Below are 18,717 nucleotides of genomic sequence, written 5' to 3'. Positions count from 1 at the left end.
ACAATATACAAGTGGCAGAATGGAGGGTGGATACAATAACATACATAATTAAATTGACAATTTAGTGTTAACAATATTATCTACTGGAAACATTCACCATTTTGATCATCTAATACATCTACTATTTACGTATTTGTATCATTTCTTAAATCCATTGCTGACTTCAGAAATCTACATATATTGAGTTGTTGTTTATAGTTTTCCTCTGTTAGTAACTTAATAAGTTTGTACACCGATGGGTGATAATAAAAATATCTTTTTACATATTTTTCCTTAGATTAGAATATAAAGGACAGATTAACATGAAATGGTACTCATCTTCAATTTCTTGTAATTGTCAATACCTTGAACAAGAAATGGGGCACCAATTATAAACATTTATATTCGGAACAATAGTTATGATAGACATACGCATACAATATATGTCTACAAGAATTATTGTTATCAAAATCAAAATCTGTCTCTAGACTTAATGAAGGCCTGCACATATATGAAAATATTGGAATTAGGGTCTACGGTAAGATGGAGGTTTCCGAATAAAACATTCAAAGTACTGAAATTTTAGATGAAAATTTACCTTTAAGTGGTATAAAGATGACACTTTAAAAAGTAGTGTAAAAAAATTAGCAAGGATTACTACAAGTACCCGTAGCATAATTTTAAGTTACAAGTGAGTTTAGTGTGAGAGACGCGGGCATATTACGGACTAAGATGAAATATTTTCGTAATTATAGTTTCCATGAAAATATAAATGAATCGTGAGGTTTCGTTTTTTCTTCATATACATGCAATATATCCCAGTTATGATTTAGCATCTTGGTTTTAATTAAATCATCTCGGCCCACTTCCTAAGTCTACTGAGGTTTGAAATAGGTATATAGGTTAGTAATACTAAACACGCTTGTGTCACGTCACGTGCTGTCACGGCATTAGGCCCAATACATACACCTTGTGGTAGGTAAGGGGTAACCTGGCTTTGAAATTAGCCAGTGGAACGGTGTAAGTTATGCGTCTTTCGATTTTCCATTTACCAACAATGTCCGCATTCATCAATGTATCAGGACCAAGTTGAAGAAAAATATCAATGAATATAAAGCGCAAGTTTTTGTAGAGCTGATATACTTCCGGTACGCATGCTCCACATGTCAACATTACATGGTAGGTGCGTATACATGGGCTGTAGCACAGGCACTCGAGGCCAGGATATTATTTTTTAAACATTGATTTTTGTTTTAGCACTCATGACTGACGTTATTTAAACGAAATATCAGCAGAATTCAAGCCTTGTGTATTTTTAATGACCGTGGACCTCGGATTTGTCAACCGACACATAAACTTGAATTCTGCTGATATTTCGTTTAAATAACGTCAGTCATGAGTGCTAAAACAAAAATCAATGTTTAAAAAATAATATCCTGGCCTCGAGTGCCTGTGGGCTGTAGGTGTCAGCGAGTCCACGACTACCGAACTATCTTAATATGTTCCTTTCCCTATCAATCTTTCTTTCTCTTTCTCTCTTTGTTATTCCTGCTCTATGAAAACATGTTCTTTCACTTTAATTGAATTAAGATTTACATCATTGGCTAGTCATCTGTCTGTCGACACTCACACTTTTCTCTCCTTTCACTTTCACCCCCAACCCCCCTCCCCTATTTCTAGGTGCTACAGGACTGGCAGGGTGCCTTATTTTCACTTGTTGTTTATGTATAAATATCATGGAAGAAATTAAGATACTAACAGCTAACTGTCAGGGTTCGAGACAAGAGTAAACGTAGCGATGTTTTTTCGTATCTTAGAAATAAAAATTATAACATATACTGTATCCAGGATACTCATTTTACTGTGGAAATGCAAAATATCATACGGGCTGAATGGGGATATTCTTGTCATTTTAGTTCATTTAGATCAAATCCAACAGGGGTCGCAATTCTTATTAATAATAACTTTGAAATGAAGGTGAGGAATGAAAAGAAAGATACAGAAGGGAACTTTCTTGCATTAGACATGTTGATAGACGAAAAAGAGGTAACTTTAGTAACAATATATGGTCCTAATACAGATAGGCCACATTTTTATGATAATGTAGTAGATGTTATTAATGAGTTTAATAATGAATATTTTATTGTATGTGGTGATTTTAATTTGGTGTTGAATCCTGACCTAGACTATGATCAAAATTATAGACAGATAAATAATCCAAGGGCTAGGGATAAGATAATTGAATTAATGGAAGAACTTAACTTAGTAGACATTTATAGAGAACAACACCCAGAGAAAAGAAGATACACATGGAGAAGAACTAATCCTACAAAACAAGCTCGTCTTGATTTCATTTTAATATCATACTTTGGTGAGAAATATACAAAAATGTAGTATAGAAACTGGCTATCGTTCAGATCACTCCTCACCTTCAATATCTTTTAAGTTTAATGAGTTCAAAAAGGGAAAAGGTCTTTGGAAATTCAATAACTCATTACTGCATGACTCAGAGTATCTAGATTTAATTAATAAACTTATTTATAAAGTCAAATTACAGTATGCTCTTCCTGTCTACAATCCTGATTATCTTACTATAATTCCTGACAATGAAATTCAATTTCAAATTAATGATCAACTTTTTTTAGAAACATTATTATTGGAAATTAGGGGAAAAACAATTTCGTACTCATCTTATAAGAAAAAGCAACAAAACGTACATGAGAAGAATCTTATTGAAGAAATTAATTCTTTAGGGGCCTGTGACAATGTAGATATAAATCTAGTTGGAGAAAAAAAGAAAACATTAGAAACAATTAGGCAACATAAAATGAAGGGAAATATTATTCGTTCAAAAGCTAGATGGGTTGAAGAGGGGGAAAAACCTTCAAAATATTTTTTTAATTTAGAAAACAGAAATTTTACATCAAAAATTATTCCAATGATAGAAAAAGAAAATGGGGAAATTATTAGAAAACAGGAAGATATCTTAAATGAAGTAAAATATTTTAATGAAAATTTGTATTCCAGTAATAGTAATATCGAAGATGTTGATTTAGATGCATATGTAGATATCTATAACAATAATATTCCTAAACTAGATAGGGCAGAATCATTATCACTGGAGGGTAAAATTACTTTAGAAGAAGCCTCAAGTACTTTAAGAAATATGAAAAATAATAAAAGGCCTGGGTCAGATGGATTTACAGCAGAATTTTTAAAATGTTTTTGGGGGAAAGTATGTAATTTTGTAGTTAGATCTATTAATTATGGCTATTTGACTGGTAAATTATCTATAACTCAAAGACAGGGTATAATTACATGTCTACCAAAGGGAGATAAACCCAGGCAGTTTTTAAAGAATTGGAGGCCAATCTCCTTACTCAATATGATATACAAAAAAGCATTAGGTTCAATAGCAGGTAGAGTAAAAAGGGTTTTAGACAAATTAATTAATATGGATCAGACTGGTTTTATTGCTGGGAGGTATATAGGGGAAAATACAAGGATAATTTATGATATCATGCAGTATGCAGATGAAAATGAATTCCTGGTATGCTTTTAATTATTGATTTTGAAAACGCTTTTGATTCTGTTAGTTGGGACTTTATAAACACAGTGTTGCTTTTTTTTAATTTTGGAAATGATTTACGAAGGTGGATAAAGACTTTACATACTGATGCTATATCTTCTATTAATCAGGGAGGAAATCTCTCAAAGTTTTTCGAAATAAAGCGGGGTTGCCGTCAGGGTGACCCAATCGCGCCTTATATATTTATTCTATGTGTAGAGATACTTGCTATAAGATTTGGGATTAATAACAATATAAAAGGCATAAGTGTAGACAATGTTCCTATTTTACTATCTCAGTATGCAGATGATACTGCTATTATCTTAGATGGTACAAAAAGATCGATGAAAGAGTCTTTTTCGGAATTACATAGTTTTGCAAAAATTTCTGGATTAAAAGTAAATAAAACTAAAACACAAGTTATTTGGATTGGCAGTAAAAAGTACAGTAATGACACTTACTTTCCAGAGTGGAACTTGCAATGGGGAATTACAAAGTTTACAGTTTTGGGCATTGATTTTAACGTGGACCTGCACCAAATTCCAAAATTAAACTATGATAAAAAACTAGTAAAGTTTAAGGCATTAATTAGAATATGGAATAAAAGGATTTTAACACCAATAGGAAAAATACATATAATTAAGTCTCTTTTGATAACACAGCTTAATCATCTTTTTATCTCTTTACCAAACCCCGAGGACTGTTTTATCAGAAAACTTAATACTGAACTTCATAATTTTTTATGGAATGGTAAAACAGATAAAATAAAAAGAGACATTATTATCAAAAACTATTTTGAAGAGGGGCTCAAAATGTTACATTTACAATCTTTCATAGAATCCTTAAAACTAACTTGGATTCGAAGGTTATATACAACAGAAGGAAAATGGCAGATTTTTGTAAAAACATACGGAAATAGCTACACTATGGCTAACTGTGGTACTGACTATTTATCAAAATGTCAGAGAAACTGTAAAAACTTATTCTGGAAAGATGTGCTACTAAGTTGGGGCAAGCTAATTGAAAAGGATGTAAACTTTGGAAGCCAAAGTGGAACAAATATTCTTAAATCCCCAATTTGGTATAACATATCAATAAAAATACAAAACAAGAGTGTTTTTTTCAGGGAATGGTATAGAAAGGGGGTAATAATAGTTAATGACATAATAAAAGAAAAAAGAAATAAATTTTTCTACAATCATCAAGAGTTCATACAAAAATTTGGCATCCAAACAACTTTTCTTACATATCAAGGTATCATTAATCCTGTAAAAAAAAACTCATTTTACCTGAAGATATTACTAATTTGAATGTTGACTATCCATACATCCCGATGAATTTGGAAATTTTTCTAAGACATAAAAAAGGAACTAAAGATTTCTACCATGTTCTATGTCAGAATAATACAGTATCTACGGGTAGAAAGAAGTGGGAGCAAATGTTTGACTTTGATAATGATATATGGAAAAAAATCTATACCATTCCCTTTAAAATTAGTAAAAATACCAAACTACAATGGCTCCAATTTAGACTCAATCAGCATATTTTAACCACAAATTCTTATCTTTATAAAATTGGTCTTGTTGACAGCCCTTATTGTTATCACTGTAAAACTGATATTGAGACTATAATTCATGCGATATGGGAATGTCAAGAGGTACAAGCATTTTTAACTGACTTTGAAGCAGTGTTAGATCTATTATTAATTCCATTTGCTTTTAATAAAGAATCCTTCATATTTGGTTCCTTTGATAGGAAAACTATTGTTGACAATTTAGTCCTACTTATTATAAAACTTTACATCTATCAGGCAAGATGTCTGCAAACTGGTCTGTCACTTTCAGCTTTGAAGAATTTAATTAAAGATACATATAACACTCAAAAATACATTGCTACAAGATTATCTCACCAATTCTAAACAGGAATAGAGAAAATGGGAAAGACTACTTCAGACTCTGTAGTGAAATTTGAAATCATTTTTGGATTATTTTCTTTTTTAACTTTGTTAGCTGAATGTATCAAAAATGAAATAAAATAATAAAGCCCCGGTCAGATCCTACCGGCACCATACTCATCCTCTCCCTCCCTCTCCTTCTTCATCTCTCTTACTGCTACTTTGCTCATTTTTTCCCTTTTCTCTAAAAACGGTACACTATAACATAGCACTTACTTAAGTATCAATCTTAGCGTCAGGCTTTCATTTTTTACTCTATTTACATTCCTTTGTACCTAAATGAAAATGGCCATGTGTGAGCGGAATGTTTGATGTGTTATGTTTCATGTTCTTCGAAAAATAAAAAATCATAAAAAAAAAAAATGAAATGCGCAAGTGATCAGATGGGTTCATTGGAGCATTACATACATATGCGAGACTTCAACGGACAAAATTCCACAGTTTAGCTAATACATTAAACGTGTTAATTTCCTAAAACCACTGGAATGAGTAAGCATAAAAATAAAATTATCTTTCCATACTTCTAATTAATAAAACTATTGAAGACTCCTGTCGCATTCACAATGTTTCTGACTTTCATAATTGCAGATTAAAATTCACATGTTGCAGCTCATTTTGAATAGAATGCTGATGAATTTGATCCAATATATGTCTGTATTTGTAAAGAACTAAGGGGTTGGTGAACTTTTGTTTATTCAATGAATGTTTAATAGGTTGTCGGTTTGTGTTGTTTAAATTTCGGATTTGTCATAATTTGACCGAAGATCAATTGAATAATAAAAAAAAAAGTATATTAGTAGTCACTAGAATTGTGATCTTGGCATGTGTGTTCAGACACCTGCATACAGTACATCATTTGTCTAATCAAAAAGAGAAAACAAGAGGCCCAGAGGGCCTGTATCACTCACCTGGATCTTTATGACCAGCAGTACTATATCTGTGCATATGTTCCACAGTAAATGCTTAAAGCAATATGACAAATTACTCCACATGGGTTCTGTCCCTTAGTAAGCAGTCCCCTCATCTGTGCGATGTTGAATTGAGACTTTCTTATGATGTTTCCAGTTAAATATAATTGATAGCTTTCTTTTAAATCAAGGAAAGAAGATGGTCAAACAATATAGCAGAAAAACTCTTAGTTATAACTGGACGGATGACCAAAGACAGCAGAAGCTTACTTGCCCTTTAGATCATTGTTTACAAACACATATATAATATATTTGAGACTTGCACAATTAAATATAAAGACAGGGATAATTAAGGTATATGTAATTATAAACCATAATCCTAACTCCAAAACAATAATAAAACGTTTCATGCATATCATTTGTGATGTCACCATGGTCAGTTAAGCCCCGGTTACTGGAGATGTACTGATAACCGGTTACTGTAGGCCTATAAACACTGCATAGCAAATGGGATCAACTTAGAATTTCTTATCTATTTATGCTGTTATTATGAAGAATCTTAAATCTCTTGCTCTTGCAATTCTCTTTCCGATCATGTTTTAATGCTGTGAATAGAACATAAGTAATTGGCCAACATGTAGTTTTTCACATTACTTAGCTCAAGCCTCTCTGACCTCCAGGGGGCTTGGCCTAATCTATTTTTTGGAACAGTTTGACATCACTGTGAAAAGTCTTTATAATTTATTCCAAATTATGCCAAGAAAATTCCTAGCCAAATATATTCCTTTAATAAGTCATTGGGAGGTTCTACATATTTGTATATAAGCCTTTGTGAAACTTTTACTGGCACATATGATAGCCTTTGATCAATCAGAAGTTGTTAATGATTTTACCAAATTTAACCCCAGTGAATATTTTTATGGGTCAAGCTATTTTTTCACACACTATGTGGGCACTATAAAGGGAACCTTTTCGCCAAATAGTATGATTTTACGCATTTTGGTTAAGCAGAAGTTGTTTAAAGGTTTAGTGCATTAGACTGCTGTGACCTTGAGTATGGGTCAAGGTCATTTCTTGTCTTAAATATTATTGGGCATCATTGAGTACCCAGTTTGGCATAATATCACTATCCTAGATATTTGGTTGGTCAGAAAAAGTTGTTGAAAGGTTTTAGCACATTTGACATCTGTGACCTTGAATCTGTGTCAAAGTGATTTCTTTTTGCAAACTTTCTTGGGCTTGATAAAAGGAACATACTGGCCAAATATAATCATTCTAGGCTTTTCGGTATTTCAGAAGTAGTCGTATAAAGGTTTAAACACATTTGACCCCTGTGACCTTTAAGGTTGGTCAAGGTCATTTCTTTTTGCAAATGTTGTAGGAAAACATAAGAGGAACATAGTAGCCTAATATAATGATTCCAGGCCTTCCAGTATTTGGGGAGAAGTCCTTTAAAGGTTTTAACACATTTGACCTCTGTGACCTTGAATATGGGTCAAGGTCATTTCTTTTTGTAACTTTGTTGGGCTTCATCAAAGGAACCTTCCAGTCAAATATAATGATTCTAAGCCTTCCAGAATTTTGGAAGAAGTCTTTTAAAGGCTTTACCAATTTGACCTATGACCTGGAATATGGGACAAGGTCATTTCCATATGCAAACTTTGTAGGGCTTCATCAAAGGAACCTGTAAGCCAAATATAATTATTCTAGGCCTTCCGGTTTTTTGGAAGGCGTTTAAAGGTTTTAAGACATTTGACCTCTATGACCTTGAATATGGGTCAAGGTCACTTCTTTTCAAAAGCTTTGTCGGGCTTCATCAAAGGAACCTTCCAGTCAAATATGATAACTCTACGCCTTCCAGAATTTTGGAAGAAGTCTTTTAAAGGCTTTACCAATTTGACCTATGACCTGGAATATGGGACAAGGTCATTTCCATATGCAAACTTTGTAGGGCTTCATCAAAGGAACCTGTAAGCCAAATATAATTATTCTAGGCCTTCCGGTTTTTTGGAAGGCGTTTAAAGGTTTTAAGACATTTGACCTCTATGACCTTGAATATGGGTAAAGGTCATTTCTTTTCAAAAGCTTTGTCGGGCTTCATCAAAGGAACCTTCCAGTCAAATATGATAACTCTACGCCTTCCAGAATTTTGGAAGAAGTCTTTTAAAGGCTTTACCAATTTGGCCTGTGACCTGGAATATGGGACAAGGTCATTTCCATATGCAAACTTTGTAGGGCTTCATCAAAGGAACCTGTAAGCCAAATATAATGATTCTAGGCCTTCCGGTTTTTTGGAAGAAGGCGTTTAAAGGTTTTAAGACATTTGACCTCTATGACCTTGAATATGGGTCAAGGTCATTTCTTTTCAAAAGCTTTGTTGGGCTTCATCAAAGGAACATTTCACCCAAATATGATAACTCTACGCCTTTTGGTATTTCAGAAGTTGTTTAAATGAAAAGTTGACGGACGGACGACAGACGCCGCACTATGGCATAAAATCACTTGGCCCTTTGGGCCAGGTGAGCTAAAAAATATAATTGACACTGTAAAAAGTCATTTTTGTACATATGTAGCCCTTCAAATATAACCTACGGAAGTAAGTGTCAACTGAATATGTCACATAAGTAACTAAAAAGCTCACATATCAGATACACAATGGAAGCGTCCTGTTGTATTTCTATAGGGCCGTTTTGGCAGCGTTGAACTTGTGACGACACAGATGTGGCTATCCATATCAGATAGTCGCCGTCGAGTCAATTGTGTGAATTTCAGATAAATCACAATATTTCTGAAACAGACCTAGCTCCGACATTCGGACTTTTCTTGTATAATATTAAGTATCTTGTAGCTAAATAAAGCAAAATACTCAGTTTACACTCAAGTCTACCGAACTCTTCCTCTTCTGTAATTCTCTTCTGGATATTTCACCAGAAAGGAAACATTCTTGACCTTGCAGTAGATCATGGATCTAAATAAGTCTTGACGGTGGGAGGAGATATATACTAACCCATCACACAGGCTCACAGTCACTTAGTACAAAGTCTCCCAAAATATAATGCACATTTGTATTTGCAACATACAAAAGTTTCTCTGCAAAATGCTTTGTTCAGTATAAAACCTTCTGAAATACACATTCAGCAGACATTAATTCAGAGTTTATAATGGAATTTATCTATACTATATAAAGACAACCAGGAAAAGATATTCCGACAAAACATTTATTTTCAATGCACTGGGTTACCGTCAGGTGTTGATAAAGAGAAGAAAAAAAGGGAGTGTTAAGCCAAGAACATAAACAATTGAAGGACTAAATATGTGATGGTTACTATTTCTTTAAACCTTACTTACACTCAAATCGTCGTTCATACAATGTGTATGGCTTTTACAAGTTTAACAATTTTGAAAAGAAACAAGATTCTGTTCTCCATTTTGTATTTTGGATTCTTTTTTTTAACAGCAGTGTCCTATTTTTTTCTTTCTTTCAACTTATTTCTTTTTTCTTTTCCAGCTAGGCCAAAGAGAGGTGGAAAATGATCATGAAAACATAAAAAATCAAGGTGTAAATATTGTTGGTACAAGAGCATGCACAAATCCAGATAGCTGGATCTGAACAGGTACACACACATGGATATTTATAAACTGTCATATTTATGTGTGTAAAACACATATATTTTCACATGTAATATACGAAACATCAAAACATGGGGGATGATTTGTTTTTTCAAAAGCACATTAAAACAAAAATAATTAAAATCATTACACTATTACATTACGTTACAGCACTAGACCTCTAAATGTCTGCAATAGGCTTATGTTCTCAATGTCTCTTATGGAACCTGTTCTTGAAGCAGTTAAACCTCAATTGACCACTTCTTAAAAGATGGAGGAACAGCGGAATAAAGCACAACAGAAGAACATCAATATGTAAGGCCACAAATATTCAGATTTGATGGAGGAATATATTGGCATGGTAACTCCTATGTTAAGCACAAAATTAGGATTTTTTTGACTTCCTGTTTGTAAGCACTACTTAATTAACGTTAAAATTTTACATGAATTTATTTCTACCATCCTGTTACTGAACAGCTTGAAAAATGGAGCACTCAAGGAGCGTGGACTGGTTGTATGTACCTGTGTTACTAGATTACTGCTCGTCAACGCCAACTGATTTATGAACTTCAAATAACATTGGAGTATGTTACTCTTCTACTTCATCAAAGACTTGCTCTTGCCCGCGTAAATGTGTATTGTGGAAGAAAAATAGTAATATAAGAAGCATTCATCACACAGTGATAATGTAACATGTATTAGAAGTCCTAGCCCACTTGTGCAGTTTTCCAATAACATGATTACAATGTTCTGTCCAGTTTTTACATTAGGTCAGCGGGACGTAAGCAAGTGCAGACTGTCTGCAATATGCACATTTATGCCAAAGTGCATACACAACAGTTCAATGCTGATGTATTCCTACTGGGATAGGATTGGGTGAAATAAATACATTGTGTGGGATAAATAACATCCATCACTTGCGCAACACTTTGGGTTTGAAATACAATTGGACATCTGATGTTTTAAAATGTGATGAAAGAACAGAGCGATTAAGTCAAAATATAAATGTCCGAAAGAAATTGTGCATTAGAACCAGTATCTCGTACAGCACAAGAAACACTTTAAACGGTTGTCCAGATTGAGGCATAGAGGCAACAAGTCACATACCAATAAACATACAAATGAACCCGTTCAAATTTTGCAATGCTCTTTTAGTTTTATTTTACGGTGGTTTGATAGGACAGCTGACTAGAAACTGGGTCTGAAGCACTGACCTTACAAAACTGGCAAAAACTCGTGGTGCATACAGATTTGATGCAAATACCATCAATGCCACCAACATCATTTTCTCCTTGAAAGATCATCATATTCTCACAGAAAGTATCCTCCAAATCTGGAATTTCTATGTCTTGAAATGCAGGACAAAGTTTTGATCTGCTAAGAATGAGATAGGTATAGGATTTTTTAAAACATTTATACAATATCAAGCTACTTTTTTCAATTGTAATAACAAATTGAAACACTAACCAGAAATAACATTAGAATTACTTTTCAAAACTGTATGCACCCATATGTGATTATACAACGCTACAGCAATAGTATACATATAAATAGCCAATTTGATATACTTGAGATACATTCAACTAATTAATTATAAATCTGAGAGGTTGATAAGGAAATTACTACAGACAAAAAAATAAATCAATGCTATGGCAGAAATCCAGTGACTGGGTGTTCTGTAAAGTCAATCCTAAAACAGGAACATCTTAAGGTGTTGTTCATAAACCTGTTCACAGGTACTTCACCATTTTAGTTTGTACCATTGTTATGTATGTCACAGATTTTGCACAAGAAACCGCTTACATATTGAAGAGCTTCTGTTTTCCTATATTCGAATTGCTAAGTAGACCGTTTCAACAATAAAATTTTGATAATTATTCTTTCCTAAATCATTTCATTTCTGTCCAAAAACTTGCCAAATTGCTGATTCTTGTTTCATTTGATCATCAAAATATAAAATTACTGCTACCAAGATCTTGTAAACAAAAACTAAACACCAAGAACATCAATCAACCTAGATTACTGCCTTTATGTTGTTTTACGTAAGGAATAACACTTACATACACAAATAGAACAGTGCGAAAGGGGTTGTCATGACAATCCATGTGGTAGCATGGCAACAATGAAAAACGAAATAAGCGCCACACATACAGATCACATATATACTACATCCACTTGCACAGGTACATGGTACACGGTCCAAGAATGATATGGCTGCACATGCACTTTTATGTTGAGAGCCGCCCACTGGTTATGTATTAGCAACACTGATCTCGTGTCTGCTCTATTATATAGTATTTATCAACTAACATAGAAATAGCAGTATTTCATAATAATAATAACATGGTATTAAAACGAGGCAGTTATTCTTTGTTTTGTTTCAAGAAATCTTCCACAAGTCACATGCAAATCAAAAAAGTTGATGAATTTGATGTAAATATTGGCCATCCTTCCTTCATACTATGATGGCCGCATGTGAAATCCTGGCACAGCCTTTCCTCCAGATAACATATATCTAGTCTTTCATTCATACTAATGAATGACTGTCAGTTCACACAGGGATGACCAATCACTCGAGTCTTTGGCCTAAGCCACTCCATCAGTTGGCCGATTCCTCCACGTCTTGCTGATTGTCAGATGTCCACAACTGCAAGGAACACATTTTTAAAATGAATAATTCAGTGATGCTGAAAAAAGTTTCTCTATTCCATCAGGGCCGCAGAGCAGTCGAAACATGTCGACGAATTTGTCGAATAATAAAACTACAACAAGTGTTCCTGGATGTTGAGAACCCTTTATTTTTGACTTAAGTTGACCACATTGTAAGGAACTCTACAGAATACCTGTGGTATCCATTCAGGAACCTAGTCGCAATATGAGACAATGTGTTGGTTCTTCAATATTGTTTTCTCTATTCCTTATAGTATTGGAATGGGTGTATCACTGATTTATATCAGAGCACCTATAAATATAATCTATTACCAAAATTTTAATTCCCAGTTGGTTTAGACTGCAATAAGTTAACAACTTGCAAAAATAGCAAAATTATGTCAACACAATGTAAATCAACAAAATGCAATGACTTCGAATGTACTTGATCTGCTGATCAAGAATGCAAACTCAAATTTAAAATACTTCAGGTTTTTTCCATGAAATTTGGCAACCTTCAATTGTTCCCATTAACTGTTGACATCAAGAACACAAACAAATCTGGTAACAGTCAAGTTAAAATTACATGTCTGCTTGTATAAAATTACATTCAGCATATCTATCGTTAATAATGATTGGTTTGGCTGGTCACTGACCCTTGTAGACCTTGAACATGAGAGACCTCGAGGTGGAGGGCTAGTGAAAAAAGACAGACATCTCAACCACTCTGCCACTGTGGCTAGATTATTATTAATAAGCAGATACTTACTGTGAGATTATCTCGCAATAACTGCATTATCAATGTACTGTCTTTATAGGAATCCTCACTTAATGTGTCCAATTCAGCAATAGCTTCATCAAATGCCTGAAAAAAAATCAACAAATCAACAAATTTTTATGAAATGGAACTTTTTCAACTTCTAGAAATAAAGCAGAAAAGAAGTGGATCAACTTCTGAAACCAGTTTTCAAATCATATTCAAGACATTCAAGACCGATTCCACCATTTCACAAATGTGCTCCTTGACAGGCAATTTGGGAATTTAGGAATATGAGAGGAACTCATACTTCCACATTTCATTACAGCTTCAGGTAATTATGAGGTAACTATCATTACTTTTCTCAAAATGATCAGTTTGAAATAAAACTGGTAAGTGGAAGTAACTGAAAGGATAATCCAAACAAATGGCAAATTTCTTGTTGTTCTGTTGATCATTAAAGAAATGTTCTTAAATTCTAAAATATTGTTGCATCAAAAGATCTTTCCTGTGCCAGTTTAAATAAACAAAAAGATGGAAATGCCAGGTAAAAATCAGACCACCTTAATATATCACATTTTTGTGAAAACAACATAATTTAGAAGCACCATGTTCAATTAAAACCGTAGACACTGTGAGTAAACTGGAAAAAAGCCATTTGTTCCCATCTTAATTGATTTACAAAACATATAGATCTACATACTACATTAAATAGGTATTGAAATCACACAATATCACTTGATGCTAAATAAGGATTAAATCCAATAAGTCACCATTGCTATTTGCAGTTTATTGGTGTCGTGCAAACATGTGATGCAATCAATACCAATCATAAAAAATCTAAAGAGAATTTCTACAGGTTCAATATCATATAAATGGATCTGATGTCAAATTGAGGTAAAAATGCAAAAAAAACACCAAAAAAACCCAGACTTACTGGAAATATCCCTGCAAATCAATGTCATTTGTAGATTTATTTTAACATTTTCTACAACAGTTGCAATATATCTGATCATTCTTACCTTCTTAGCTGTTTTGCATGCCTCCTCTGGGTTACTATCAATTTCATAAAAAAACACTGAGTAATTCAGTGAGAGTCCTAGTCGAATTGGATGTGTTGGCTGCATGTAACCACACGCACTCTCAAAGGCCTTTTGATAGGCCAGTTTTGAATTTGTAACGATGTTTTCTGAAAACATTGTACAAAACATACACATATTAAAGATTTTTGAGTTTTATTTTAAACATATCTGTGACATTTAGTTTGTGATGCAGATAACAAAGTCCGACAGTGACCGAGCTTTTAGGTATCGATTACAATGTAATGTTCCAGATAAATTTACATAAGTATTTGTAATTATGATAAGGTCTTCATCTCATATGGGGAGCAAAACATGTACAACCAGTCAAATGAAATAGTTGGGAAAAAAAAGGAAACTTTGTGTGACAAGCAGTTTTATCATAAAACACAGCCTAACTGACAATTCTAACCAATTGTGGCACAAGAATCAAATTAACTAATGGTAAAGATTTATGATTCAAAATCCAATTTCTGTGAAAGAGTTTTCTTTCCTTACCTGTACAAAACTACTTATGGACCAGTTATTTTAGCAAATATTTTTTTTTTTTTGTTGATATATGTACTAATTCTGACCACTTTTCACTAGTCGCTCACCTTTTGTCGCTACACATCCTTGCTCATGAACCTCTGCTAGGTACCGGTAATAGTCTCCCTCCATTTTCAGGTAGAAAACATAACTTTCTGTCTTTTCGTCATCTTCTTTCTTATCCCTTTTACAGTCCTCTGATAGTGCAACCTTTTTTTCGCCATTTCCCTTTGAAGGTTCAACGTTAGGTATAAGTGTATCGTGGAGCAATTTCTAAGGAAGAGAAACAAAGAACACGGTGAACACATTTTAGTTCTGCACAGCAAAAGACTTCAAATTAGTAGTTTCTCAGTAGCAAAATTTGAAGAATACAGAGGGACAAGAGACTCCAGAGGGACCTTAGCTCCATCATGGTACAATGTTGTTCCTTTTATCAGTCTTGCCCATCCATCTGAAAGCCTAATGTAAAGGCCAACAGGAACCTGCACATTTTGAAAATTAGCAATCCTGATCTTTTCAAGATGCACTTGTGTTTTGCATATCATACTTTCAAAATCAAATATGGTTGTCCATTTTTCATTTTAGTTTTATCTGTCTGTTCCAAAGTCAAACAAAATTTCTGCTATAAGCGTGCGAACAGATTCCGGAACTCACCCTCACCCGACGAGCCCTTAATTTCCTCATATAATAAAAACACATATGCTAATTATATAATTACATTATTTATTCACTGTTGTAACAACAATACATCAAACATAACACAGTATATGGTAAAAGAGTTTATAAACATGGTTTAAAACAGGCCTTCTGCATCTCGACAGTTTGCTGTTGTGTTGCCAAAGCAGCAGAGTGAGAGTTCTCATCTGTAAAATTGAAAATAAAATTTAGAATAGAATTGGACATTTGCAGAGAGATACAGGATTACATTGAACCTTATTTTACACCATCAAAGTATTATACTTATTACAGTAACTTCCTAAGTAATATATCTCTTAAAAACACTTCAGAGATAATAAAGACATAATCGTTAAACTAAAAGATTGAGTTTCTAATTCATGTGCTAAGCAGGCTATAATGAGTAACTACATTGTACCATCCTCTAGGCATTTCTGAATTACTTAGTCTAAATTTACATAATTTTCTGTTCATAAATGATGAATAGTTGTATATACTGATCCTTTCTCATGCTTAACCAAGCACTCTTTCTTCATGATACTGCAGCCATCAGTGAAACTATTTCTAACTAATGCCTTAATACATATGTCACAAAACATGAGCTTTTGCTCTGGGTCATATTTTAGCCATGGCCTGCCAATTTTCCAACTATCTAGAAACTTTCTTGAACTACTGCCCCTGTTAGTAACCTGATCAGGACTATCATTTTCCTTTTCAATAGATGGTTTCTTAAAACCAAATGATGACAATCTGGGTACTTTCCCATCCCTCTCACTAAATGGGAGTTTACGTTTTCCCATTTCATCTAACGATCTATCTCAGTGAAGGGCCAAATCTGATGTGACCAAAATATGTACAAAAATATAAAACAAAATCGGCAACATAGTGTAAAAACAACGAAATTATATCTTGTGTTTCTTGCTATTTTGATTGTCGATCAAAAAGGTTAAGAAGCCCATTTCGGGCCCTTTCAAATACACTAGTTTACTAAGTTATGTCTGCAGAAATCACAAACTCGTGCCCAATTAACGACATTGACACACCTAATGATCAACCTATCGTAAGCCAATTCCCGATAAAACAACATCTTTCCTTCAGCTAACTTACCTTATTGTTCACGGCAGAGGCTATCTCGGACTGAGACAATGGAGACATCATTGGATAATTGACGATTTTCATTTCAGGCATGTTGCTGTTTAGACAGGTAAACGTTTCTGTCAAAACACAAAAGAGTTCTAATAGCTGACCTTGCCCCAGCTGCGCGAGTCAGTCAACCGTGACCGTGTAGTACACAACGATGTCGGAGCAAAATTTACCTGTGTCACTCGTTACAAATAAGTTAAACCCTGGTGATTTTTCTCTATACAGTCATCGGTGACTGGAAATGTCTGTAATCGGCATTTTCGACAATAGAAATTTGAAATCGCCAATCTCATTTCACTTTCGCCAATGGCGCCATTGGCGATCGCCAGCGCGAGCCCTGACCAATTACTCAAATAACTGGTATTTAGTTGAGTATATGTACATAATTGTCAGTGTTACCTTTGAATACATTAAATATTAAAATCTGATTCCTTTCAGTTCTCAAGTAAACCATTAAAAATGTCATGCTGATAGTGAACTCTGTGCTTTCAACACATCTACAATTACTGAAGGTAAATGATCTGAAATGTAATTAAATATATCAATAGAATATGAAAGTTGTTATCATGACTTTATCCAACGTAATCATGTTACTTGTTTACTAATTGATTTGTATGAAAAAAAATAGGAATATCTTTCTGTTGTTACATTAGTGTATTCTTTACATAGATTTGAATAAGCTAGTACAAAAGGATCACTACCAATGTTTAGCATACTGGAGGCAGTTAGGTCAAACTGACAAACAGACAACGGACACATCATGAAGAATGTAATAAAAACAAAATGTGTGATTAAGGTCACATTATGTAAAAATAATTACATTCGAGATATACATGTAGCCCAGCTAATATCTCCAGGGTGAATATGAACACACCCATTTTTTTTTGAGGAATGCATAATCAGCTGAAAGGTGTCAGTTCAATAAATGCAACATCACTGATCACTAATCGATTTTCAGTACTCTAAAACACATACAAATATGAAAGTGTGTGCAAAGTTAGCTTTTAACTGCTTCAATTATTACATTTATTCGTAAATATCATCATTTCACATCAACTCGTCGAAAATAAATCATACAAATATCCCTACACGGCGTGTCGTCACTGGTATACATCCGCGTGTACAACACGTCCGCGATCATCGAATAACTTACCAATACTTCATTGCAAATATCTATCAGCTCCTTGGTAATTCTCCCCTTATATTCCGAAACAATACAACTCTTGTCTGAACCATCTTTTTTCTTTTCGATACTACAGATAACCCTCCAACTGGATCGTCGACAACCCACGACATTTTTGTAGGCGACAGAAAGTAGATTCCTTTCCTCGTTCGAGAGGGGTATCTCTAATTCTACCCTCCTCTTCATCTCCGCCGCCATATCATCATACCGTTCAGACTGTTCTGCAAGCTTCGCTTTTGCAATGATTTCCTCTATTTCCGCACGGTGGACACCTGTTTCTGACGCAGACATTTTCGATATTTCTTCAGTGACCCTTCCTTCTGTTCATAAGCGGAAGCCTGTAATTCTGTTCTTCGGTGACATCATTTTCTCCATCCGCAGTGTAAAAACAGAATTTTCTTTTAAATCAACATATATACAAATTAGTAGGTTCCTAATATGTTATGTGTTATTTAGAAAAGCCAGTTGAAGCTATTTTATTACTGTGAGCGAAATTATTATTTTTTTACTCGAGAACTATATTTTTCCCGATATGCTCGCATACTGGAAGCGAGTTATTCGCCCTTGCTTTCCAGAATTTCGGGGATTCAATCTTCGAAACCAAGGAAGGCGTTTGACGTCACTGTTACCTAGCAACTGCACTGGCGCGATTGATTATTGAGAACAATGCAGAAATCATCTCGTT

General features: G+C 34.0%; 1 protein-coding gene across 1 annotated transcript; it reads right to left on the bottom strand.

Annotated features, from left to right (window-relative positions):
• Positions 1–9,613: 9,613 nt before the first annotated feature.
• LOC132548306 (14-3-3-like protein) lies at positions 9,614–18,384 on the bottom strand. Its single transcript, XM_060212160.1, has 5 exons — positions 18,003–18,384; positions 15,100–15,304; positions 14,447–14,613; positions 13,437–13,532; positions 9,614–12,665 (listed from the first exon to the last, which is right to left on the bottom strand). Exons 1-5 carry the CDS (start codon positions 18,321–18,323, stop codon positions 12,618–12,620), a joined length of 837 nt encoding a protein of 278 aa, XP_060068143.1. The 5' UTR covers positions 18,324–18,384; the 3' UTR covers positions 9,614–12,617.
• Positions 18,385–18,717: the final 333 nt, after the last annotated feature.

This window comes from Ylistrum balloti, unplaced genomic scaffold (assembly GCF_031769215.1).
Source record: "Ylistrum balloti isolate Yb309-2 unplaced genomic scaffold, AGI_CSIRO_Ybal_v1 Utg370008, whole genome shotgun sequence".
NCBI lineage: Eukaryota > Metazoa > Mollusca > Bivalvia > Pectinida > Pectinidae > Ylistrum > Ylistrum balloti.
The sequence above is the reverse complement of the archived record's forward strand: the minus strand, read 5'-3'. Positions and strand labels throughout refer to the sequence as shown.